At 39.3% G+C, this 26,325-nt stretch overlaps 5 protein-coding genes across 7 annotated transcripts; 4 read left to right on the forward strand and 1 right to left on the reverse strand.

Moving 5' to 3' along the window:
• The first annotated feature begins 466 nt into the window (after window positions 1–466).
• Window positions 467–4,569, forward strand: LOC108136576 (anoctamin-10). The gene is made up of 8 exons (XM_017257886.2): window positions 467–921; window positions 1,039–1,187; window positions 1,260–1,366; window positions 2,066–2,336; window positions 2,407–2,619; window positions 3,051–4,021; window positions 4,105–4,281; window positions 4,347–4,569. The coding sequence occupies exons 1-8, from the start codon at window positions 903–905 to the stop codon at window positions 4,378–4,380; spliced, it is 1,941 nt and encodes a 646-aa protein (XP_017113375.1). The 5' UTR covers window positions 467–902; the 3' UTR covers window positions 4,381–4,569.
• Window positions 4,570–4,582: 13 nt separating this feature from the next.
• Window positions 4,583–10,036, reverse strand: LOC108136577 (protein singles bar). The gene is made up of 4 exons (XM_017257887.2): window positions 9,955–10,036; window positions 5,543–5,944; window positions 4,742–4,882; window positions 4,583–4,676 (listed from the first exon to the last, which is right to left on the reverse strand). The coding sequence occupies exons 1-4, from the start codon at window positions 9,991–9,993 to the stop codon at window positions 4,599–4,601; spliced, it is 660 nt and encodes a 219-aa protein (XP_017113376.1). The 5' UTR covers window positions 9,994–10,036; the 3' UTR covers window positions 4,583–4,598.
• Window positions 6,677–7,457, forward strand: LOC108136579 (probable endopeptidase p60). Its single transcript, XM_017257888.2, has one exon. The coding sequence runs from the start codon at window positions 6,862–6,864 to the stop codon at window positions 7,288–7,290; it is 429 nt and encodes a 142-aa protein (XP_017113377.1). The 5' UTR covers window positions 6,677–6,861; the 3' UTR covers window positions 7,291–7,457.
• Window positions 9,700–18,931, forward strand: LOC108136580. Of its 3 annotated transcripts, XM_041709611.1 has the most exons (5): window positions 9,700–9,899; window positions 9,960–10,084; window positions 17,137–17,215; window positions 17,883–18,012; window positions 18,315–18,931. In XM_041709611.1, the coding sequence occupies exons 3-5, from the start codon at window positions 17,140–17,142 to the stop codon at window positions 18,499–18,501; spliced, it is 393 nt and encodes a 130-aa protein (XP_041565545.1). In that variant the 5' UTR covers window positions 9,700–9,899; window positions 9,960–10,084; window positions 17,137–17,139; the 3' UTR covers window positions 18,502–18,931. The 3 variants fall into 3 exon arrangements, with proteins under 3 accessions (XP_041565545.1, XP_017113379.1, XP_017113378.1); XM_017257890.2 differs by lacking the exon at window positions 9,960–10,084; XM_017257889.2 differs by lacking the exons at window positions 9,700–9,899; window positions 9,960–10,084 and adding an exon at window positions 14,081–14,213.
• A 143-nt stretch (window positions 18,932–19,074) lies between these two features.
• LOC108136515 (non-canonical poly(A) RNA polymerase protein Trf4-1) lies at window positions 19,075–26,224 on the forward strand. The gene is made up of 5 exons (XM_017257775.2): window positions 19,075–19,250; window positions 21,415–22,643; window positions 22,751–23,431; window positions 24,094–24,854; window positions 25,101–26,224. The coding sequence occupies exons 2-5, from the start codon at window positions 21,620–21,622 to the stop codon at window positions 25,839–25,841; spliced, it is 3,207 nt and encodes a 1,068-aa protein (XP_017113264.1). The 5' UTR covers window positions 19,075–19,250; window positions 21,415–21,619; the 3' UTR covers window positions 25,842–26,224.
• Window positions 26,225–26,325: the final 101 nt, after the last annotated feature.

Here is a 26,325-nt window from a genome sequence, read left to right on the forward strand (position 1 = left end):
AATTTGTTGTTTGACATAAAGCACTAATTTTGGCATTAAGAACTAAATTGTGTCACTACTTTCATTTTTATGGTACAAATATTGTTATTTTTGGCGAACATTTGGGTCCAACATCGCAGTTTATCGCAGTTTTTTACGAAATTGGTCAAAAAATTAAAACATTCTAGTTTGAATGCATTAATTAGAAATATTGTAGCGAGGTGGAACAGTATACTACTGAAAATAGTTCAGCTGTCAACTGTTTACCAATCATAATTTTGGGTCATTTCTCTCAGACCTGTTAAAACCGCTTTGCACCGGCTGGTGGTCACGGCTGCTTAGCGTTTTTCGGTCACTGTTTGCCGTGACTTTAAGTCACAGTGTGCAGCAATTGCGCATCTCTGACAGAGTTGCACATGGTAATCGATAAATGATTGATTTGCTGCAATTCCCAATTGGCGGGAAAGGGGAAATAGTTGCTAATTTAAACAAATTAAAACTAAATCAATTATGACTCTTAGTTTTTGTTGTTCCTCTCAAGTGTTGCTGCCAGCTAAACATACCGCTTCGATAAAAATGGCCGCGATGACGTCACACGCCACGAAGCAGCGACAACAAACAACAACAGCAACAACAACAAAGCACTTTGAACCGGCAAGAACCGCTAAAGGCGAAATATTTTGGCATTATTATTAAAAATTCTGTATTTTGGCATTGGCACGGGCCAAAATACACGCAATTAACATTCACACGCACACGGAAGAGCGAGTGAGAGAGCACATGATCGCTCTTACTCATCTGTTGAGCAAAAAGAAAGAAAGAGAAATTCTGCGATATTCTTCTGCGATTCAATGTGGATGTGATTGTTATATTTTGTTATTAGTTCAGCGACGCCACTCGTCATCAGCCGTCACCCGTAAACGATGTCCGAAGATGCCAAAAGTGAGTGCATAATGGATCTGGTATTTTGTTCGATGCTCAGATGCCCAGATGACGAAGAGAGATGAATCCGGAATGCAAAGTGCTCCATTACTCCATTGTTCATAAACAATTATGCAGGTCCAGGACCACGTACGCGGAACATCATCGAGAACCAGCTGTTCCGCCGGCAGCGCAGTCTGAAATTGGAGGCACTGCAGCGCCAACGGACCTTGGATTCCGGCGAGGGCGTGGATGGGCTCGGCCTAGACTCGGAACCCTTCGACAAGGTCAGTTTTAAAATGCCTCTAACCAAAAGGTATCTTCTTACCACACCCAACCTCTTCCCATTCCAAAAACAGACGCACATCGTCATCATCTTCACGGAAAAGGCCAAGCTGCGACACTGCCAGGATGTGGAGAAAATCATCCAGGAGTTTGGCATCCAGACCACGCTGGAGATCGTGGGGTAAGCAGGCTTTTTGGTTTAGGCCTTGATAATACCAAAAAATCCACTCTATCCCATTAAAACTGCCAAAAAAATATGTTAACCATAAATCAAAAAAAAAAATAGTCAAGAATTCAAAAGTGATTTATATAACTCAAAAAAAATATGAAAAAATAAGATTTGAATTAATTTAATTAATTAATTTAAAGTAAGGACAGTACCACTTCAGAGATTGAAAAATTGCCAGAAAAAAGAAATTTTAAACTTAAAATTTAAAATGTCGAATTATCCGTGTGATACAAAATGAAAAAAAATTATAACTTTATTTTATTAAAAAAAAAGGAATATCTTTGATACCACGTTTGTGGTTCTCAATCACGAAAATATTGTGGATAATCTCAACGCACCGAACTAAACAAAGCCAATATTTATATAATCAAAAGTGCATTGTTTATAGATCAACAAATGTAAACATGATTTCAACAAAGATTTCAAATTGTTTGTTATCAAATCGTTAGAGCACTCAAAACTATAATTCGGCAGAAAAAATATTATCAACATTTTATTAAATTTCATTATTGATTTAGAAATACAATTTAAATAAAATTTGTATTTTAATAAAAGCATAACATTTTAATAAATATTGTTAGATATAAATAGTTTTGTTAATACACATATAAGTTCTCTTTTAATAAATTCAATGTACATAATTCCATGCAGAAAAACCGAAAAGTACCTGTATCTTTCGGCCAGCGTGGATACCTTGCTGCGTTTGGCCGATGCCGCCGAGCTGGAGAAGATGACCACCACGAACAGCATGCAGAAGTTCAACCACGGCTGCATCTCGGACTTCCTTCTGCCGGGCATGGGCAAGGATCAAATCCTGCGCTACTGCGAGATACCTGTCCTGATCAAGGACGTGATCCAGGATGGCATTAAGTCGTATCTGCAAAAGGGCTACATCGAGGATTTGTTTCCCCTGCACGATATCGTGAGTTTTTTTTTATATTTTTAATGAGCAGGGTATTCAAAATGATATCATTTTTTGTAAACACATTTAGCTGTATCTGGAACGCTTCAATTGGAACCTGAAACGCACCAAGCTGCCCATCGAGGACATCCGCAACTACTTTGGTTCCAGCATAGGCCTTTACTTCGGCTTCATCGAGTTCTACACAAAGGCTCTGGTGTTTCCCTCTGTTTTCGGTATTCTTCAATGGGTATTCGACCTGAATATCTCGCTGGTCTGCAGCTTCTATGTGATATGGACCACGGTGAGTGGGTTCACTTACTGAATCAAAACGATAGCAAAGTAAACTATTTGCAAATTGAAAGGAAATTTCTTTTCAGTTTTTATAATGCTAGAGTGTGACAAAGTCTAAATATAGCACCTTTTAAGTGCTCTTAAGTTGGAAACTTTTAAGTGCGCTATTAAAAATAGCTAGTTTGTATTTTACTTTTGGGGATTTTTAAATTTTAATTTTACGATCACTAATCTTTAAAGTGTATTATTTTGTGTTATTTATAGTCATATATTCAAATAACATTTATAACTACCTTTCTAGAAAAAGCTAGCCAAAGTCTTTAAACGTAATGTAACCCAGATATTTTCGGTCATTTAAATGCTAATTCTTACTTTATTAATTACGAAAATTTGAATCATAGTCTATCGTTAAAGTCCCAAAACCCTCAAAAATATTTACAGATCTTTCTGGAGCTGTGGAAGCGCAGGTGCGCCGGCTACTCATACCGCTGGGGCACCATCGAGATGAGCAGCCTGGACAAACCGCGTTCCGCGTACACGGGCCAGATGAAACCGGATCCCATTACGGGCAAGATGACGCTGCATTATCCGATGCGCTACACGTACCTGCAAATGTACTGCATCTCGTATCCAGTGGTCCTGGGTTGCGTGGTCGCCGCGGGCTGGTTTGCCCTCTACCAGTTCCAGATTGAGGCCGAAGTGCTGGCAGATTTCGGACCCGAATCGTGGCTCTTGTATATACCGGTCATCGTGCAATCGGTGCTAATTGCGATCTTCTCGTGGGCCTACGAGAAGCTGGCCACATTCCTAACCAACCTGGAGAATCATCGCACGCGATCGCAGTACGATCGGCATCGGGTCAACAAGCTGATGCTCTTCGAGATCGTCAATAACTTCTTCTCGCAGTTCTACATTGCCTTTGTGCTGCAGGATCTGCGCCAGCTGAAGTACCAATTGATGATGCAGCTGCTGGTCTTCCAGCTGCTTTGCATCGCCCAGGAGATCGGCATACCGCTGCTGGCGGTGCTGCGCCAAAAGTACGCCGAGTTCCGGCATCGCGAGGTGGCCGAAGAGAAGCTGCGCTCGATCAGCGATCTGCCGCGCTACGAGCAGTCCTTCTACGAGTCCGGCCTGGATGAGTATCATTCCACGTACGAGGATTACCTGCAGGTGTGCATCCAGTTCGGCTACGTGGTCCTCTTTGCCGCCGTTGCCCCGTTTGCCGCCATCGGGGCGCTGCTGAACAATGTTTTTGCCGTGCACATCGACATGTGGAAGCTGTGCAACATCTTCAAGCGGCCGTTTGCGAGGCGGGCCAAGAACATCGGCGCCTGGCAGCTGGCCTTCGAGTTGCTCTCGGTCATGTCGCTGCTCAGCAACTGCGGCCTGCTCTTCCTCCAGCCGAATGTCAAGTGAGCTTTGGCTTTTCGAAAGCTTGAAACTCTAAATAACTCTTTCGATTTTCTTTCTTTCTTTTTTTTTCTTTGGCCAAAAGGGACTTCTTCTCGCACTGGCTGCCCTCGGTGCCGGACCTTTCGTTTGTGATCTTCGAACACTTGCTGCTGGGCCTCAAGTTTCTCATCCACAAGGTCATCCACGAGCGACCGCGTTGGGTGCGCATCGGGCTACTAAAGGCCGACTATGAAACCAGCCAGGCGCTCAAGCAACTCAAGTGGGTCGCAAACTCATCGTTGCCGTGGAGGCTAATCCAAAACTAATTCTCTTATGCATTTGCAGAAAATTCAAGGCGGAGGCCAACAAGATGGCCTGAGAGGAGCCCTTGGAATCGCCGGATCTGTCACTCCTTTTGGTGCTAATCAAACCAGTCCATTTTGAAGGATATTATTATTATTTATAAAGATACAACTAAGCGCTTTTACTGTGAATGTTCGAGACCATCGGAAGAAAGGTGCCTTAAACCTAAAACTCTTATATAATACACATTTATGTCCACCAATAACTGAAGATAGAGCTTTTCTCTGGCCGGGATTAGCGTGCTCCTCGAAAATGCCGGAACGCCAAGTAGGCATCAAGGGCATGCAAAATGCCCGCCGCATAGCCCATGTACTGAAAGTTAAGGGTTATTGCGCTTGAAATTTGTGGATTATACTCTCTGACTTTCTGGCACTCACATAGCAGGCAGTCATGGCCGGATACGCCCAGAATCCGGGTCGCACCAGGAACTGTGGATGCAGCCACACCACGCAGGCGAATCCCATGTAACTCGACGAACTGAAGTACATGCAGCTGGCGAGGCCGTTGAACAAGGTCTCCTGAAATCATGAGAAAATCAACAACATCAGGGTGGTGGCAAAATTCAAACTAAATCTATGAATTGAAAAATTTCAGATAGTTAACTAAATAATAAAAACACTTCCCTTTAATACATATGGAGCATTGACTAAAACAATTGTCTAAAAGACATAACTAAATTAGTCAAACTTAAGTCTACATTTCTAGGAAATTATTTTCACGAAAATTCATTATATATTTATTAAAAACAACAGGCTTACTTAAAATAACAAGCGCCTTAAATAGTTTTTCCATTTAGTTAAGACACTCATTTTTACAAAGACTAGTTATATATTGATTAAAAGCAATAATATACTTGCAAAAATTAACTTACTTTAATAGTCTTTATGATATTTGTTAGTAAAATAGAAAATCACTGTAAATTCTCGAAGTCTATTCATTTTTTCAAATTATAATTTAAATGATTTATCCATTCAGTCAAGATAATTGTTTTTACGAAAATTCGCTTTAAAAATAGTTCAGAAAAAAAGAAAACAATACTTTTTAATTTTAGTGATGGAATTAAAAGTTTAAAAAAATTAATAGCCATAGTCTTTCCAATGAATTGAGTTGGTTTGTTTGCTTGGCCACTTGGATTGTGTATGATATTTCGAGTTTTTTAGAACTCCAAGGCTACTCACAAAGAGGGACTGGCGGATGAGGCTGTAGGATTTGTCGGAGAAGGCGTAGCAGAGCAGCAGGATGCCGGTGGTGGTGAAGCAGTGACCCGTAGTGGCCAGAAAGCTGGTCAGGGCTTGGCCAATGGAGTCGGCATACGGCACGCCGTACCGGATGAGCAATCCCTCGCAGAGCATGGCCAGGCCAAGCTGCATCAGCTTCAACAGTCCGATCCGCGACAGAACGAACCCGAAGTTGATGCAGGTGCACACACGGCAGCAGCAGATCCGGATGCCCAGCGGCTGGCCCATTCCCCGTACTCCAAACGAGGCCATGGTCTGATTTCGACTGATCTCCGTTCTAGGCATGCAGATGCAGTTGCAGATGCAGATGGAGATGCTGATGCTCCGCTTTGTTGTCTGTGGCTGAGGATGCGGTTCTATAAATAACTCCCCAAAACATGTGTGTGCCCCAAGCGGCGCATTTTGTTGCATTTCGAGTGCTGTTCGCACATAATCCTCCCCAATCTGAAGTTAAATTTAGATCAGCGTTGAGCAATTTCTAGCTTAGGTTTTAGCTAAATGTTGCTTCCAACATACATTGTTTACTTCTTTCAAAAATGTTAATTTCTTTTAGTTCAATTGGTATGTTACGTTTGGCAACTTCTATGAATTGAAAAGACACAAAGTCAAATTTTATGTAACACAAAATATTATATTCTTTAAATTTCGAATTTTAACCTTTCAAAGCTATTAAACAGACATAAGTCAATAATTTTTTTTTTAGTTTTTTAAACAAATTTTGGGTTAAAAACAATTTAAAATAATTAAAGTATTATTTTTTTTATTTTCTATAATTTTGCAGCTCTAAGAAACATTCAAAATAATACCTTCGCTTTTTAAAATGTTTTTAAGTTTTGTCTGTTATCATAACAAAAAATTTAAATTTAAAATGTTTTTAAGTTTTGTCTGTTATCATAACGAAATTAAGTACAAAATAATTTTGCAACATTTAAATACGAAAATAATAGAAAAACTAGGGTGTTCCTTAAGCCGAAATGTAATTATATATATAAATCAATATTTATTAATATTTATTTAGAATTGTATTTTTTTTTGTATTCATTTACTCCATGAGATAGCTGTCTTGCCAGGTGTCATTCTCTCCTTTCGATGCCAGCCAAAAAGTCATATCAAAATTTCAATTGTTCGTAGAAAAACGTAGATCATAATTCCCCAAAATTAGTTATCAGCCGGTGGCAAGAGATCCTGCATCCTGCATCCTGCATCCTACTCCCTGCTTTCTGCTTCCTGTATTCTGTATTAAAAGTTTCCACTCCAGGATGTGCATGCCGTACCTGACCAAGCTCTTCGGCGGTGCCAATCGGCGGGAGCAACGCACCCGGAACGGAGGCGTCACCCCGCTGCCCAGTCTGGCCAATGTGCCCCAGGTCTCCGCGGATACGGTGCGCACCACCAGGTCTGCCAAATCCGGAAAATCCGGCAAATCCGGAAAGTCAGCCAGCCGGAGGAGCTCCAACACGAATACGAATACGAATGCGAATACGAATGCCAATGCCAATGCCAATGCCAATCAGTCGAGTGAGAGCAGCTTGGAATCGAACACGGATCACATGATGGTGGTTCGCAACACCTCCGACTCGGTGGCCCCCATTGTTGAACCTGTCGACGACGAGTCGAGGACCCGGCGATCCTGGTGGGGCTACCTCGGCATGAACAGGAACAAGAAGCCCAGCATTGAGTCGCTCTAGTGCTCTAGTGCTCCACCAATTCCACACCTCGATCGGAAATGGCAATCGGATACGGATCATACGGCTGATCATAGAATTTGGGTCGGACTCTCGCATAAACCAAAAAATGTGATTTTAAATAAATCTATTTGGATCTCAGAAACCCTCAAACCTCTAGGGTTATTAAATTTCGTATTTTAATTCCTTAGTGTTTTTTAAAAGATGAGAAATTACACATATATATTTAATGTCAAAATCTCATGGGCTTAGGTATGATCCAAGATCCCAGGAACTATAATACCTTTATGCATTTGTTATGCATTTGTTTGTTATAAACGTTAGACACTTATATAATTTTAAGAAATAATACTAACGTCAATTTAAATGTAAGATTATAATTTTGAGATATGTATAGTCCTTAAATGGAAGAGGTGATTTCTGAGTTGTTTTTAACTCTACCGATTAACTTTTACCGGTTAAGAAACGCGCTGATAACATATATATGGATCTCTGGATCCCACAATGTCGGCATTCTGATAGCATGAAGTAGTTAATTATATTTTAAATGTCAACACTTAACACACTTAAGAACTATTATACCTGAAGTACAGAAAGTTGGTATGTGCTTGTTTTAACGTACATCATTTTAACAAATAATTGTTCAAAAATCTATCGTTAATTTAATTTTATAAATCCTATTTCTATGCATATACTATCTTCAACGTCTTTAATGTTTACAATATTTAAAGATACTAAAGTTGATAGAAGAGTGATTTCTAAGATGTTCATAAAACCGGTTAGCTTTTTGTATAAAAACATCCTGGTATTATTAGGCACACTACTCTTTCCCTTAATGATAAACTAAATGAGTTACTGAATCGGGCGAAACCTAAAAACCATTTGAATATGAAAGTGAAAGTAATAAATCAGGAGGGCTACTGCCAAGTACTTTCACTTTCCCTGTAGATCTTGTCTGCCCCCAGCTTTCTGGGTGCTTCCTTTCCTTTATTCACCGACTTCTATAGCATATATACTCGGATCGGCTGTTGCTATAGCGGATAAATCGTGTGTCGTGCCCGTGGAGGGGGCGTGGCAGGGGCGGCAGGCAAACAAAGCTCAAACGTTCGCTACCGACAGCGATTAGTGTAATTTATCAGTCGCAACGGCAATTTATATGGTTATGCGCGATCGGTGGGGTATATATATATATATATATATTTTATATGGGGGTGGTGCTGCAGGGGCAGCGTTTGTGGGGGTGGATGCTTTTTGACAATACAATTAATGTGGCTGTTATCACAAGTAATTGTTGCTGCCGGCAGTTGTTATTGTTGCTCTTACCGCTATTGTTGCCGATTGCGTCAATGGGCATCTACACTGCAATGAAATATATACAATTATATACACAAATACAAGTACAATTAAAAAAAAAAAACAAAATTTATTTTATATTTAACTGAAAGGTTTAATTTTGTCTTTAAAAATAAATTTGTTTTCTGAAAAACCTTTGGACTTGAACTTTATAAGCTGAAAAGGGTGTTAACTTTTGTTTAAATATGTATTGATTAGTTATAAGACTAATAATAATTTATAAATATTTATTTTATTAAATTTTTTGTAAAACAAAATGAATAGTATTTAATAGTATTTAATATTTATATATAAAATGAAGATCACATTTTTTGTTTTTAAAAAATTTGCTTAAACTAATAAATAATTTTCAGTTTGTTACGTTTTAAATTTAATAGGTACAATTTGTAACTGTAATTTTTAGATTCTAAAAAAATCGGAACTTTTTAATTCTATTTTGTGGTAATTAAGTAAAAACGCAAGCAATCTATTTTATTGTTTAAAGTGGTTCATTTTAATTGTGTTTTAAATCATTGAAATCTATAAACTAAATCTTCAAATATTTATTGTGTGTGCAGTGTGGAGAAAATGCAGCTATAACAATTGAAGCTCCAGAAATGTTGTAACAAGTGAAACCGTTCAGAATTTGCATAAATTGTTTGGCTTGAGCGGGAATTTCGCAATCTGCAATTAGGAATTCGCCAATTTCGTCACGAATTTTGCACGTGCATAAATTAAGGGAGTGAGTTAATCGCTTGACTTCCATTTAGCGGCCGTGGGATGAGAGGCATATTTAGTTTTTCCGATTTTTCGCCTTTTCCCGACAAACAACAACGACGATCTCTGCTACACGTTCTTGTTTATTTTTAAAGTCAAGAATAAGAATAAAATATATGTATTGTATTTAAAGATATATGTATATTTACCGATCGGGTGTAGAATGGGGAAAGCTTTGGGCGGCTTTTTCATTGGGGCAAATGCCTCTGACGTCGCAACAACACAGAAAAAAAAAAAAAAAAAAAAAAAAACGAGCGATTAAAATTAACAATTTCACTTTCGGCTGTAAATAATCGTCGCATCGTCGTGTTGCAGTGAAAAATCACTTGTAAATTGTTGTGTCATTAATTGAGCAAAGACAAAAAACAAACAAAAAGTCGACACAGTGCGCTGATTGTTGTGCTCAAATTAAAAGGGCGACAAATTTTCATTTTTGTTTATTTCGGTTGCGGTGTTATTTTCGATCGCCTGACAATCTCCAAATCGCCTTTAAACCTTAAAACGTACGTACATATACGTATCCAAAACCAACGGCATCTAATTAAATAAATTGCATACCTCAGTCGGGCCAATAATTCCAGTCGCCAAATCGGACATATGTATATCCACTATCCACACATTTCGCGAGATCCAATCTGGCGAGAGAACCCAGAAAAGGAAACAATTGTATTCTGAGTCTGAGAGATCGGTATTTATTATGGGAACCTTCGCTAAAATTTACGGACGGAAATGTGGTCTATACTATATATGTTACACTATACTGTGTATAGGAATACAAGGAATTTTTTGTTTTGGGGGCCAGAATAGCGTCAAAATGACGTCTTAAGGTTTAATTAGTTAAACTGCTGAAAATTTGTTTAGAACCGTTGGGAATTTCCATTATTTACCAAACAAAACTGTTTTTGTTTTCGTGCCTATCCGGTTAAAAGTTGTTAGCTGAAGTTTAAGATAGCCAAAAAATGTAATAAATATATTTTTATTTTAACTTGAAAATGGAAGTTATTTAATAAAGGGACATCATTTAAATTAGGTTTAAGCTTTTAAAAATTGGTCATACAACTAAACAAAGTCTATTTGAAATCATAAAATCAATTGGAAAAACCCTTCACTTTTCTTGGCAGAAAATGTTATATGTATAATTTTTAACTGAAAAGTGAAATTCGCAGAATTTGCGCCACGTAAGAGGCCCTAAACATCCAGTTTCTGTTTTTGTTGGCCAAACAAACTGCTTTTCGCCATTAAAAGCCAACTGCAGCTGCCAATTGCAAATAGTAAATAGTAACCCAACTTAAAGTTCGATTTTTACGACCACCATTGTAATTGTTGATAAACAACAAGCGGACGAGCAAAACGACAACAAATGTTTTCTATTTGATTTATTTTTTCCATTTTTGTTTTTGGTTTTTTGCTGAAACGCAAATTCATGTGACAACAACACAAGATGAGGGCAATTTCTTGTAGCGAAAGCCGTCAAACGGAGGGCCGTAAACAAAACGGCCTATCTGGGCCAAGTATCGGAGATAATGCCGGTCGTCTGGGCCCACTGATTGACTATTATACATATACCTGGCCGATCCGATCCGATCCACAGCGATCCTGGTCTAGAAGTGGGCCTGCGATTGCCGTTTATTTATAGCAATTTGTTTGCCATTCCTCGACGTCACTAACATTTGCCATTGTCATGATTTTTTGGAAGTCAGAAAACGTATGGTCGGGGGGTTTTTAAACCGCACGCTTATGTTTCAACAACCGAGAGGGTAAATCAAGTGCACTCGAACTTTTTATCTGGGTCGTATTTCAGGTCGAAAAAATTAATTAGAAACCCTGCTTGATTTTGAAACCTCTTCTTTCACATTTCTCACAACACAAGTTCAAAGCAAACATTATTCTTAATTGAAAACTAAATAAACTAATAACTTTAAAATAGGGACATACAAAATAGAAATGAAAAAGGCACAGGGAGCATTTTTAAAAATTACAAAAACCATTTCGGCTTTAATTCAAATTGAATTGAATATAATTTCCAATGAAACAAATTAATCTACAATAATAATAATATGATATATATTTCTAAATACCATATTTATAAATAAAAAAATGTCTGAGCATTATTTTAAAATTTATTAAAAGAAAAAAGTCCGTTTATCATAGGTAAAATGTTGAACTAATAACTTACAAATTTGTATTAATTATATTATTTATTTAAGTACAAATAATTTCTCACCGTGTACCATACACCGGAGATGAGTTGACATAATGTAAACAAGTTGTCCGAGTAGTCAATTGATTGGAAAGCCCACAAAACACACACGTCGTCTATGTTAATTTACTATATCTTCCGAAACTCTTACTAAATTTGGAAAACCCCTTGTAGAGTGACTCTGCAGTTTAGAGATATCCTTTCAGTTCCCCGATTTAGTGCAGTAATAAACGCTCGATTAGTTGTCTATGTTTGGAATCTTATCTTTAAAGCACACACGACAGCACTCATAAGACTAATTATTAAATATATGTTCTTGCCGTAAAAATAATCTTAGTCATTGCTTTTTAATGGAAAATCATGAAGATTGATATGAAGATTGTTTTATTATTACTGTTTCGAGCCCTAGCCTATTTTTAAAATGTTATAGAGATGGATTACAGATAGGAATCTTTAGTGATATGATTGTTGTTCTCTTTCTTCACCAAAATATCGATGATTCACGCCCAAGCGGATCCAAAACAGAAAATCTTCCCATTCCTGACTGAAAGTACATGGCTAGAAAACAGAGAACAGTTTAAAAATCTGTCAACATGCGTCATTGCGAAAACACTTGTTGCCCACTTGTTGGCAAAATGGGCGTGGCCGGAGGTTAGCTGACACACAAAATGTTGGGGGCAAAACTAAACAATGACTTAAAAATAGTATAAAATTTAGAAAATATAACTAAACAAATTTATTTTACAAAAATTACTTTTCAATTAAGCAAATGTTTTTTGTTTAATAGTTATTTTCTTGAATCATTGTTTAATTGCAATATTTAATTAAAAAGCGGGTAAATAACGTGTTACGATAAAGTTTTCATAGACAAAAAACGAAATAAAAATGTAGTGAAACAATTTATACAAAATTAAAACTAATATATAATACCGTTGCTTTATATTTTATAGTAATATTAACTATAGGATTTTTTTTATTAGGAATTAAGACAACCAATTAATTTGGTTTTATTTTAAACCAGTTCTAATATTGTGACCGCTGCTGTGAGCACCCTTACATGCGGTTTTAAGTTGAAGTGTCTATCGGAGGCGCCATGTACCACAAATTCCTTTCTCGTGTCTCTCAGAGGGTCGTGTTCTATGCTGCTATTCTGATATTCTGCTATTGCTTATCAGCTTTTAGCTATACGCTATCGGCAAAGCAAATCGATAAATCATGTCCCCAGGGGACCGACGATCTTCCCCCACCTTGATCTACTGTTCCATTCGTAACTGACTTGATCGCTGGCATTGAGGCGCTGGCATCGCTTTCATTTGGCTACAATTTCAATTTCAATTTCATTTTCCATTCAATTCCATTGCGTTCGTTACATTTTAATTAGATTTAAGATCATTTTCGAATCGTCGTAGAGTAGACCCAGATCAACTTGACAGTGATCCCGTCCCCGTGCTTCCAATCTCCTCCTGTTTAACCCTCTCAAATTGCTTAGTTTGATTGACATTATTTAATATTCATTCGAAACTGTATGGTTATAGAACCACAGTTCACTGCATTTATTGAATAGCTTATACAATTAATACATACGTAAATATAACAAAAAATACAAATCCATTCATTTTAATTAATGATAATTGAATTAATAGACTCTATAATATTTCCCAGTGGCATTTATTAATTATATATGTTATTAATTTGTTACTTTCTTATATATGATTATATAATCAAAGATTTGAAAAAAAAACAAATTTATTTAGTAATGTTGTTTAGTGTAAAAATATAAAGTTATGGATGGACAACACTGCGTATGAGTAATGAAATGTGTTGTGCAACAAATTATGGCAATTTTAGCATGATTATGTTTTAAATTGTTTTAAGTTTTCTAAATACATCCTTTAATAAGAAAATAGTAACCAAATTAAAGATGCAAAATTTAAAATTCTGTTAGGTTTAAATTATGATTTTAAATTCTTAATTGTTAACTCCCTTAACTACATCGTAAATTAGGAAAAATGCAGATGGCTTAAAAACTAAGAGTTGACCTCTGCAAGGATATAAAAAGGTATATTTTGTATTTTGAAAACCTTAGATTTTTATCAACAAAATAAAGTGTAGAGTTTTATCCTAAAATACGAAAAATGGCCAACATTTTAAGTCCCTCAATCAATCCAAATTGAAGATAAATATTCACTAAATTTTATACCTTAAATGAGAAAAATTAAAGATGAAACATTAAACATAAACCATTTCGACATTAATAAAAATTGACCCTCAAATGTTATTCAAAATTAAATATTTCAGAAAGTATATTCTGAATTAAATCTGGGATATTGACCAATAAACTGCGCTTTTTTCAGCCAAATTAAGGTGCTTGGCCTGCAGGGGGTTAAGGCCCCTTCGTCGGCGATCGGTGGACTGCGCTGCCGACGTCGCAGTCGCCGCTTTTGGCGCAATCGAAAGTTACGTTTGGGCTTTACGTAGATCGCGTTAGTCGAACGTCGAGTGTCGGCGGCGTTAGTTCAGAGTCTCAAACACAAATTCGAGCACTTTATTATCCCCAAATACGATCGCCCGCTTTGGCCACAGAAATCAGCAAGATACCAGATACCTTGGAGATATTGTAAGTGAGAGGTTCTTACCTAATATTTGATGGATGTATCAAAGCCACCAACTCGAGTTGATGGCTCTTGAGGTTTCCCCGTTCGCCGTATGATCATCGATAATCAATATTGATTAGTGCGAAATTAAGTGACAGTGCTATAAAAGACAAGTTCTGAATTCATTTTAATGTGCAAATTTATATGATTGCCGAATTTTAATGAGAAAATTTCGACGCCGTTCTAATGCCGTAATTTGTGCCATTAAATTGCAAATTGTTGCCACCACCAAATGATTAAATTAATTAAATTATTTATGGCGTGGTGGCAAAACAACAACTGAAGATGCGACTCTACATATATTATATAGTGTCATAGAATTTTATGTATGTACATATTAAACTAGCTAAAAATCGTGTTCGCATTTCTCCAGCGATTTCGCATGCAATCCCAGCTTTCCACTGCCCATTCCTTCCGGCCCATGCCACAAATTCACAATCTAAAAATATAGACACGGTAAAAAATTACCAAACAAAATTTGGCTTAGGTTGTTAAAATGTAATTGTTATAATTTCAACAAATCTAGTTTAAAATAATAGGAAATAAAACTGTCAATTGACATTTGACAAGGGTAAGCAGCATCATTATATTAAAAAATAAACACCATGTGAATTTCATTCTAGAAAAAAATGTAATATAACTGAGTGATGACAGTTAATGAAACATTTTTTTACCATGAGAATTTTCTATAGTGCTTTAAATTTGTTTTAAGGCTTACGAGAAGATTTTAGTAGACACACTTTTTAACTGCTATTTTTAGCAAAAAAAAAATTGAAAAACTAATTCTTTTCATGACACAAAATAGTTTCTTTTGCAACATTTTTGTTCAGTGTATTTTTTGAATTTTCAGCTCTCTTTATATTGCTTAGTTTTCGATAGTTATTCGATTCGCATGCAAATCATGTGGGGACCTAATAAAAAACAAACATTCTGAGCTTTTAATTCCAAACATGAACAAATCAATCTCCCTTTTGGGTCTCCAAATGGCTCGTTTAGACGAAACCCCTTAAATAATAGGTGACAACTGGAGATATTCCCCATTTAACAGCCTCTAATGGCAATAAAAGGGCTTTATGGTTATCTTATTTCCAAATATTTTTCAGACTTGTGCTGCGACACGTTTTTCTTCGATTTTTTCGGCGAATCGTGAATTCGACTAATTGCCAAACGTGCCAGATAAAATTGCTATCCAATTTGGAGATATCACCAGTTACAGTCGTAGTTCTTAAAAGCCTAGTTATATACATTCCCTTAGATAAATGTAATGACTTTCTATATACTTACGTCTAATGATGAGTGTGAAACAAATTAAGCTAAAATGCAGAAAATACCCTTGTTTTTCTATTACACATTGAACTTAAAAAAATATACATAAATCTACTTCCGCACTTGTTAAGATATTTTAATTTTTTAGGGGAAACTAGTTTTTAAATTTATTTATAAAATGTTTGTACAGCTTTCAAATGGTGAATGGTTGTTTTTATCCACATATACAGTCAAACTTCCTCAGCTTCCGACTTATGGAAAGATGCAAACGTAATAGGAATAATAAAATGTATTATTTTTCAATCATGAAAGTTGTTTTACATTTTATGTAACAAAATTAATGCAAACACATTTCGTCAATTTTTAAAGATTTTCTTTAAAGAGAAACTTGTTATAGTAATTTATTTAAATTTATTTAAATTTACTTAAACTTGAGAGGGTAACATGGAAATTCGCATCATTGAAAAGTAAAATATATATATGTACATAAATATAAGGAAGTCTTACTGTTTTTGCCAGCTAGTTAGTGACTTGTCACTCACAATTAACTAAAGAATAATGCTTTTGAGCGGTGTGCCGCCGAAAATCGTCTGTAAACAATAAAATCAAATTAATTATGGCCAAATAAATCACTGACATCTCAAGTCGAGCAGAATTATTGCCCTCTCCTCAGCTGATAAGCGACATCGCTTAGCTGCGCTCCACCCAATTAATAACCAACTCGGGCAGAAGCGGTAGCCGAGGCAGAGGCGGTAGCAGAGGCAGCGGCAGAGGCAGCGGCAGAGGCGATTGGCCAACAACAGTTCGATGTCGATGCGGTGAAGTCGAGCGTGCTCCGCTCCGTGCTTTTTCATCTGCCGCTGCGCGTGCGCCTGTGGTTGCTGCAACTGGGCCAGTACGGTAGAAATTCCATAATTGGAACTGTCGAAGCCGCACTTTCAGTATCCAATATTCCATAAGCAAAACCCAATTTTTTTTGTTTAATATTTAGTTTTTAAATCTTAATTTCGATTAAGAATATAAGGATTGTATCAACGTCTTCCATAATTGATCATTTCTTGAAGTTCCATAATTTATAAAAATTGAATCTATAATTTGGAAAAAAAAACATTACAGCATCGTATTTATTTACTCTTTAACACGAAGTAAAGTCTGTTTTTTTTTGTTATAAGTCAAATATTATTTTCAAATTTTTTTTTAGCTTACAAAATATTAAAATTCATCTTTTTAAATCTATAAAAAAATTGAACTTTCATAACTCGAAAAATTTAATTTCTAATTTACTGAATTTTTGCATCATCAAGTCATCAAAACAAGCATGAAGGAAATCAAAAAAAATAAAATGTTCAGATATTGTCAAAAAAAAATATATGTAATTTTTGTGTGTTTCGATTTAAAAAAGCTCCACTGTATTTCGTTAGATTAATTAGTGTTTGATCGCTGCAGTTAGCTAACTGCATTTACACAGATGTTTCACGGCCTCCTCTTGTTTTTTCTTAACTTTAACACTGCAACAAAAAAGATAGCATATGGAGCTTATAAATTATAACTAATTTAACAATTTTAAATTTTCTAAATCAATAAATATCTTACAATAATTGTGTTGGTTTTATTTTCCAGAACATGGACCTAAAAATGGAGCTGGGAGGTTACATGCAATCCGGGCCCAACACGAAGCGATTTGTTGTAGAGGATTCGAGTGAGTGATCTGATCTTGAGGGGGTTCCCCTTTCTTCCGGTTTAGAAAGCACGGAAATGCGTCGGCGTCGGCAGTTAAATAAACCTGCTGCCGCCGCTACACGCATTTTGAATCGAATGGGATCAGATCGGATTTCGATCAAGTTGAAGTTCAACGGCTGTTGCCCCTGAGACATAAATTTATCGTCAACCGTCACTCAAAAAAAAGTGGTACTAATTCTCTAAAAAGTTGTATAAAGACAAAACACAAACATTTTTAAAATTTCGTGTTACTTATTTAATTATTTAAAATTCAAATATATCATTTTCAAAATTCCGTTCTTGAGGGATACAAAAAAAGTGTTTTTTAAAGTCTTAAAACTTTCTTTTCCATTCAACATAAAGAGAATTGTTTCCCAAAAAAAAAATGTTTCCTTTTTTTGTGAGTCAATAAATTTTACTGTTACATATATTGTTTAACTTTCCAAACTAAACATACATATTTAAGGCCGTCAAGCGCGGTGAAGTTAAAAGGCAAACTACATATTTAGCCATATAATTTCAGTGTTTGCTGTAGCTTTACAGTTGACCTTGGGTAAATTTACATTTCACACCTGCCAAATTGGAGCAGGCCGCAGTCAATCACTCACCAATCACCACTCACCTGTTGCTTTCCCTCAATTTTGCAGTTACCAAGGTGACTTCCGATGGAGAGCCGCACGGAATGATGACAATGGTGGCCGGATTGTCCGGACTCTTGGCGGCCATCATCATTCTGGCCGTGCTCGTGTCCATGGTGGCATGTCGCAAGCAGCGCAGGTAAGTTTTCCCACCCAATCCAAAATATGGTGTACCATAAAGATACATTAAAAATTTGAAAAAAAAATTTAATCTAAAAAAGAATGCTTTATAATAACATTCTAGAGTCTATCCAGTAAAACCTACATTTTTTTTATTTAAAATATAATATTTAACAATATTATGTTATACGTAAATGTATGTATGTAAAATTACATGCTTTGTACCAATACGTTTTTCGATGAACATTATAAAGCTATTGTTTGCTTATGACCAAATAATTTTTGGACAGTACTAAAATACATATATCTTTCCCCTCAAAGCAACAACAACCGGAAGAGCAACGCCTCTACCAATGTGGCCATGACCAGTGTTCCGCAGGATCAGCCGCAGTTGGCCGGAAACTTGAACGCCGCGTTCGCGGAGAGCACTCTGACCTTGGATCAGGTCAAGGTGACGGATAAGGAGGTCCAGTGGCGGCCCACTTCCGTGGTGGTGCAGCGGTATTAGCCCCAAAGGCGTATCCCCCAACCACGGACTACTGGAAGGGCACGTGATGTTTTTTGTGAACGTTTGAGACTGAGACTTAGCCTAAGGATTTCCATCACCATCTTTTATCGTATATGGTACTCTTTTTTTTGCTTTTTAAAATATGTTAAATATATATACATATATTATTATAGGAATAAGTGTAAACTGTTTTAATGGAGTTGGAAATATTAAAATAGTGACATGATTGGCTTACTTGACTTACTTCGAAATAAGATCGTCATTATTTAAATTAAATCGCGGCAAGCTTCAAAAAGCTGACCCAGCCAGGTACCTATCAACTATCCGCCTCAAGTTAGTTAAGTTAGTTTAAATTAATTTGAAATTAACAAATTAAACTTTTTTAAAAACCGATTGTTACCGAAGCCAATATAATTGAGTAGAGCAAAAATCGATTTTTATCGTTTCAATTGCTAATTGGTGAATGGAAAATATAAAGGGTGGTTGTACGCGCTAACGAAGGAGCCCATGGTGTGTGACCCCACTATTCTTCCAGCACATGGTATAATTTAGGGCCAATAGAACGGTGTTCCCGAACGTTCGCGGAACGGTCACACTGCTAGTCGCGTGTTCGCACACAAATCGCAATTTCGCTGTCGTTTTTGAGCCAAATATTTAAAAAAAAAGCAAGAGACAATCGCACGGGTCGCTTTTTATACATCTGAAATAATGCAAAGTTGCTTTGCAATAATTGCACTCCACAAATTTCGGTAATAATTCGATTCTCGAAAGAACCAGTCGTCTGCTTGTGTGTGTGTGTGAGAGTGTCTCGCTGCGTGCGAGTGTGCATAAAAAGGCATAGAGGCAAGGAGTGAGAGAGAACGAGCGAGAAATAGCTTATAAGGATATATAGCGAAAGAGCGAGAGAGAGACATTAGAAGAAGAAGCAGCGACGCCGACAACAACTGTAATTTTCCATTAATTTTTGGGCGGGTTTTGAGCTGCAAAAAAAAAACAACTGTCATACTATAACTTTGCTTTTTTTTTTATGGCCGACATGTGTATTTTGTGCACGTTTCGGTGAGTGCGTGTGATTGTGTGCGTGTGTGTGCGTATATGTATGATAAACTTGAAATACAACGCAATCGCAACGAGAACAAAACTCGTCAAGGTAAAATGGCAAAAAAAAACCAGAAGAATTGTGTGTGAAAAATTCCAACGGAATTACGCGAGAAATCATACGCACGTGTGTACGTGCAAGAGAGAGCGGGCGATTGAAGTAGTCTGCTTAATTGATTTTCGCTTAATTACTGCAGCGGTTGCATAAATTAAATGTTTACATTTACCCCGGCCAGTGCTGTAAAGCATAGTCTTCATTCGTTAGGTGGCAACCCTGCCCGCCTATCGACAGCCGCTGCAATTAATTAATGAGGCTAATTTAAGACCAGCATATATTTGCCGGTTAAAACAATAAAAATCCTCCCTCTCGTTTCATTATCACCCCCACTCTCTCACGGGTGCCCAGTTTAAGACGTTGACCAACACTGACCAGCATTAAGAAAGTGTTAATTTGCCTAAAATGTACAAGTACATGTGTGCCATGTTGCGTATGTGTGTGTGTGTGCGGGAGTTTTCCTCTGTCAAAATGCAACTTAATTTGTAAGAAAAATTCAGTGAACAAATCAAAATCGTATGTAATAAGTGCGTGTGTTAAGTGGAGCTTTTACTTTGCATTTCTGTGGATTTTTTTTTTCTTTACGGTTATTTCCCCTTTTTTTTTTTGCATAATCGAAGCCGCCTTTCGGTACATGTGCATGTGTGCTATCCCGCTCCCACTCCCACCCCCATACTACGGCCACCTGTACGCCCTTGCACACACACACACACACTAGGGCAAACTAGAGTAACTGTCAGTGTATTGGTGCGAGATATAATATCACTTGGAAGTAATTTATTTAGTCTCGTGAGCTGTTTTTTTTTTTCGTTTTTCGTATGTGAAAAACCTTTTTGTTGTGGCCCATTTTTGTTTTTGTTTTTTTGCCATAGTGTGTGTGTGCGATTTTTTTTGCGCTCTAAAAAACAATTTTCGCCTGGCGCCTTTAAAAACGCTTCAGCTGCAATTGGCTGCAAAAAGGAGAGAGGGAGAGAGAAATATAGAGAGTGAAAGAGGGAGACATTTCTATTTGTAGAAAAGAGCGCATAATTTGCAATGTTTGCCATTTACGCTTTCCATTCGAACGAAATGCGAACTGCATGCGAACGCCTTTTTGGACAACAACTACTATTTATTGTTATTTTACCTCTCCTTTCTTTATTTATCTCCACCAGTTTAACCTATATGTATATCGGTATTAGACTGTTTTCCATTGGATTAACGTATCCAATTTTTATTGATCTTTCCGGAGTTTTACCATGTATAAATTATAATAAGTGTTTGGAATATCCTTAAAACATCAAAGACCTCTGTTGGACAAATAAATAAAAAATGTCCTATACATATTTTTAATAATGCATACCGAATTCATTTGTAAAATTTGCTAAATTGATCTTGACCGGTTTGACTAATAACCGGTGAAAAATGTATTTTAGGGACTTTATGACTTTGCTTAGTTTTTTATTAAGTACCTAAACTTCCCAAACCTTTTTCTTATTTAAGGATTGATAAATAATATTTAATCACATAATTTTGTTGATTTTGTGATCATTTTTTTTCATTTCTGAATCTGGAGCGTTTAATGTCATACATTAGTTAAGGGATTTAAAACGAGTACAAATCAAAATCAATGATCGAAATTAAAATGAGTAAATAAGACTGAATTATTACTGATTCAAAAACAGACTATATAAAATGACAGGAAAATAAAATGTATTACAGTAGGCTGAGTAAACCTAATTTCATTTGATTTCATATTGTCTACGAACTTTATATTGCAGCTTTTGAATGCTGAGAAAACTGAAGGGGCTAATTCACTTTCCCGGTGGAACGCACAGCCGCACAGACCACAGTAGATCTTTATTGAGACCGCATATTTTATACACAAGGACGCAGAGGACAGGGAGAAGAAGGAAGGACGAAGCGAAGGAGAAAGGCGCCCCCCTCGTTTCCCGCCCAGCCAACAGCCGTGTGAAACCGTCTTGAATGGATCCATTTGTTGGCTGGTTTCAGAAGGAACAGGAGGGACCATCGCTGCGCACATGGTTAAAGATTTGGGAGACGAATGCCCAGGAGATGGGCGCTTTGCTTGATCAGCAGCTACAGCAGGCGACGACGACCAACGGCAGCATCAGCGGCAACAACAATAGCAGCGGTAACAACAACAGCAGCAACTCCACTAACAACATAGGTAACAATTCAACGGGCAAATCCTACTTATCGCGACCCAACAGCTCTCTAAGTCGTGTGCTAAACTTCCGAGCGGATTCTCTGGAGATTCTGCAGCAACAACTTAACGGCGTATCGCAGCGCCACAACAGTTCAACCACCAGCGGCACCGGCACCAACACCAGCGGCAATAGTAGCAATACCAGCTCCTCGGCTGATTCCACCACAAATCGGGACAATAACTCACCCGTCAACAGTAGCACTTCCACCAACGGACCAGCAGGAGCAGGAGGAACAGCAACTGGAGGAGGTACTGGCACAGTCACCGGCAACAGCAACGGCAACGGCACCGGCACCAATAGCCCGGCGACGACCACAGCGGCAAGCACAGCTGCGACCACGACTGGTCCATCAGCCACCACCAGCACCACGAGTATGAGCGACACCAGCAACAACCCGCCACAGACAACGACCACGCCCGCCAGCCGCACGAACAGCATCTACTACAATCCGTCGCGCAAGAAACGGCCAGAGAACAAGGTCGGCGGTGCCCATTACTATATGAACAACCACATGGAGATGATCGCCAAGTACAAGGGCGAGCCCTGGCGCAAGGCCGACTATCCGTACGGCGAGGGCGTCATTGGGCTGCACGAGGAGATCGAGCACTTCTACCAGTACGTCCTGCCCACACCCTGCGAACACGCCATCCGCAACGAGGTGGTCAAGCGCATCGAGGCCGTTGTCCATTCCATCTGGCCACAGGCGGTGGTCGAGATCTTTGGCTCCTTTCGCACCGGCCTCTTTCTGCCCACCTCTGATATTGATCTCGTTGTGCTAGGTGAGTTGGCAATGGCATGGAATTCTGCAGTTTAAAAGCTGGCTTTAGCCCCAATATCATATATATGTTTATGTAACTCATCATATTTTTTTTTTGGTATCCCTTAGGTTTGTGGGAGAAACTGCCGCTGCGCACGCTGGAATTCGAGCTGGTGAGCCGCGGGATTGCCGAGGCTTGCACGGTGCGCGTTCTGGACAAGGCATCCGTGCCCATTATCAAGCTGACGGACCGGGAAACGCAGGTGAAGGTAGACATATCGTTCAACATGCAGAGCGGCGTGCAGTCGGCGGAGCTTATTAAGAAGTTTAAGCGCGACTATCCAGTGCTGGGGAAGCTGGTGCTGGTGCTCAAGCAGTTCCTTCTGCTCCGCGATCTCAACGAGGTGTTCACGGGCGGCATCTCCTCCTACTCGCTGATCCTCATGTGCATCAGCTTCCTGCAGATGCATCCGCGTGGCATTTACCATGACACAGCCAATCTGGGGGTGCTGCTGCTCGAGTTCTTCGAGCTATACGGACGCAGGTTCAACTACATGAAAATCGGCATCTCCATAAAGAACGGTGGCCGCTATATGCCCAAGGATGAACTGCAACGCGACATGGTCGACGGACATCGGCCCTCGTTCCTGTGCATCGAGGACCCGCTGACGCCGGGCAATGATATCGGCCGGAGCAGCTACGGCGTCTTCCAGGTGCAGCAGGCCTTCAAGTGCGCTTACCGCGTCCTCGCCCTCGCCGTCAGTCCGCTCAACCTCCTCGGGATCGATCCGCGCGTCAACTCCATACTGGGTAAGTGATTGCAAAACATTGTGGCCTACAAAAAACAGGGCAACTATTCTGATTCCAAGAAAGGGGAACAAGATATTATGTACATTGTATTTTGGTGACTTTAAAATCTATTATACTTTTAAAAATGTCACCATTTGAGCTATGATGGATTTAACATAAATTAAATATTATTCTTTTATAGTCTTTCTTATCAGAATTCAGTATTTACATTATACAAACAGGGAAAACTTAAAGTCATATCACATTACTAGCTAGGCATTTGAAATTTGTAAACATTGTTTGTATGTGTTGCTATTGATTTTCGTTCTTTATTGTATCTATACAATGAACAGCACTGACTTTTTATTTATTCCATTTCTGTTTTAAGGGCTAGTATATTTAAAGAAACTCAAGTAATAAGGCGACTGCAAAAAAGTTGAAACAAGTTCTAACTAAACTAAATTAATAAAACAAAAATTTTTGAATTATGTAAACTAGAATCAAAGATTATTTTAGTTTCCGGGACTGATGAACCCATTACTGGCAAGGAAATTTTTACTGCTGACACATTAAACAGCATCTCGATGATAACAAAACAGTTTTCACATATATATATATATATATATAGGGTCGTATATAGACGAGTTCGTGTTGTAATGCTTTTCTTTGTTCCTCCACCACAGGTCGGATCATTCACATCACCGACGACGTCATCGACTATCGCGAATGGATCCGCGAGAACTTCGAGCACCTGGTGGTGGTGGACCGCATCTCGCCGCTGCCCACTGCCGCTCCCGCTGCGTACGCCACCTCCAATGGGGCGCCCAAATATGTGATCATGCCCTCGGGCGCCGTTGTCCAGCAGCTGTACCACCATCCGGCGGTGCAGGTGCCCACAGCTCACGGGCACAGCCATGCGCACAGCCATAGCCTCGGGCACGCGCATCCCGGCGGTGGCCATTTGGGCCAGCCGTATGTGACCGGGTCCTCCACATCCGCCGGAGCAACGACGACGACGGTGGCGGTGGTGGGGGGCGTGGGCGTGACGGCCGTCGGAGCCCAACAGCAGCAGCAGCAGCAGCATCAGCAGCAACAGCAGCAGCAACAGAACGCACTGACCCATTCCTCCTCCCACGCACAGCAGCAGTCGCAGAACCAATCGCAGTCACGTCACAGACGTGGCAGCACCTCGTCGGGAGATGACTCCGAGGATAGCAAAGACTGCGATGTGGTCGAGACGACGTCGGGTGCTCCGGAGGTCATCGACATCACGCTGTCGCCGCCGAATGGCCTGAGCTCCTCCTCCTCCATATCTATGCCGCTGCCAGTGCTCGCCGTCGGCATGCCATCGACGAGCAGTTGGAGCGGCCATGGCAATGGCAATGGCAATGGCAACGGGAGCGGAAACGGAAGCGGAAACAGCAGCTCATCCACGGGCTCGTCGGTAATGCACACAATCCCCCGCCTTGAAACATGATGATTGGTGGTGGCCGGCTGCCTAATGCCCAGGCATCAGGTGGTCGGCTATGCTCCCATGCTGGCCGCAGTTGCATCTCCCCGGTTGTATCTGAAACCAAAAGCGCAACAAACAAAATTTCACCCAAAGACCTTGGGAGCAACTGCCGCCAGCATGACAAGAAGCAACAGCAGCAGCAAGCACACATGTATAACCTCTTCACCACCAACACAGCCGGAAAACGCCCACACCGCTGCCCAGGACATGGAACCAGAGCTGGAGGAGGTGCAGCAGCATCAGCATCAGCATCAACAGCAGCAGCAGCAGCAGCAGCAAAGTCAACAGGTCCAGGAAACATCTGGAGGTGGCGGCTCTGCAACCGGATCCGGATCAGGTTCTGGCAGGGGAGACGGCAGTGGTGGACGCACCTACAACCAGCGGGGCAGCCACAATTCTAGCGGCTACTACCACCAGCAGTACTACGTGCCACCGCCGATGCAGCAGCAGCTGAGCAAGTCCAACTCGAACTCCTCCTCCTCCAACTATCACCAGCAGCAACATCACAGTCACAGTCACAGCCACAGCCATAGCAACCACAGTCACCGGCAGCAGCACCACCACCACCAGCAGCAGCAGCAGCAGCAGCCGCAACACAGCCACCAGCAGCGACCGCAGCATCTGCGTTTGGGCGGCGGCGGCGGCAATCGCTACCAGAAGTCCGTGGGCGGATCGCCCACCATCAGTACCGGCAATGCATCGAACAGCAGCAGCAACAGCAGCAACAGTAGCAGCAGCAGCCACAGCCACAGCAACAACAACAACAACCGCCTGCCGCCACTGCGGGGCACGCTGGTGAACTCATCGTCGGCTATATCAATCATTTCCATATCCTCAGAGTCATCCATTGCCAGCAGCAGTTCCAGCTCGTCAAGATCCGGACAGGACCAGCAGCAGAACGAGCGGGATGAGCGATAGGATTAGGGTATATATGATATATGATATATGAGAGATATGATATAGCATATATAGGATATGAGATTGTGAATGAGAGAGAGAAAGAGATAGTTACGAGTTAGCAATATTTATGGATTATATTTCTTTCTCAGGTTAACTGCAAACTATGCTGCATTTTTCTAATTAATACACCCTATCCTTCCTTTCACCCTCCTCTCCTCCACAATCCCTCAAACGTAATGGTTAGATTTTATTTTATATTGCTGTCTCGCTTAAGCTGCAGAGCGAAGTAAACCTACTAAGCTTAATTTTAGGAACTTTGCCTCTGATTTCGCTAAATGTTTTTCATTTTGTTTCTAAAATAAACATGAAAGCAACAAAAAAAAAATTATATATATATATATATATATATATATATAGATATATATTAGATAAAAACGGTATAAATATAAATGTAAACTCATAATTAGATTTTAATGGTTTAAAAGAGCGATAAACTGAAGTA

The sequence above is a fragment of the Drosophila elegans genome, unplaced genomic scaffold, assembly GCF_018152505.1.
Source record: "Drosophila elegans isolate 14027-0461.03 unplaced genomic scaffold, ASM1815250v1 contig_149, whole genome shotgun sequence".
Taxonomy (NCBI): domain Eukaryota; kingdom Metazoa; phylum Arthropoda; class Insecta; order Diptera; family Drosophilidae; genus Drosophila; species Drosophila elegans.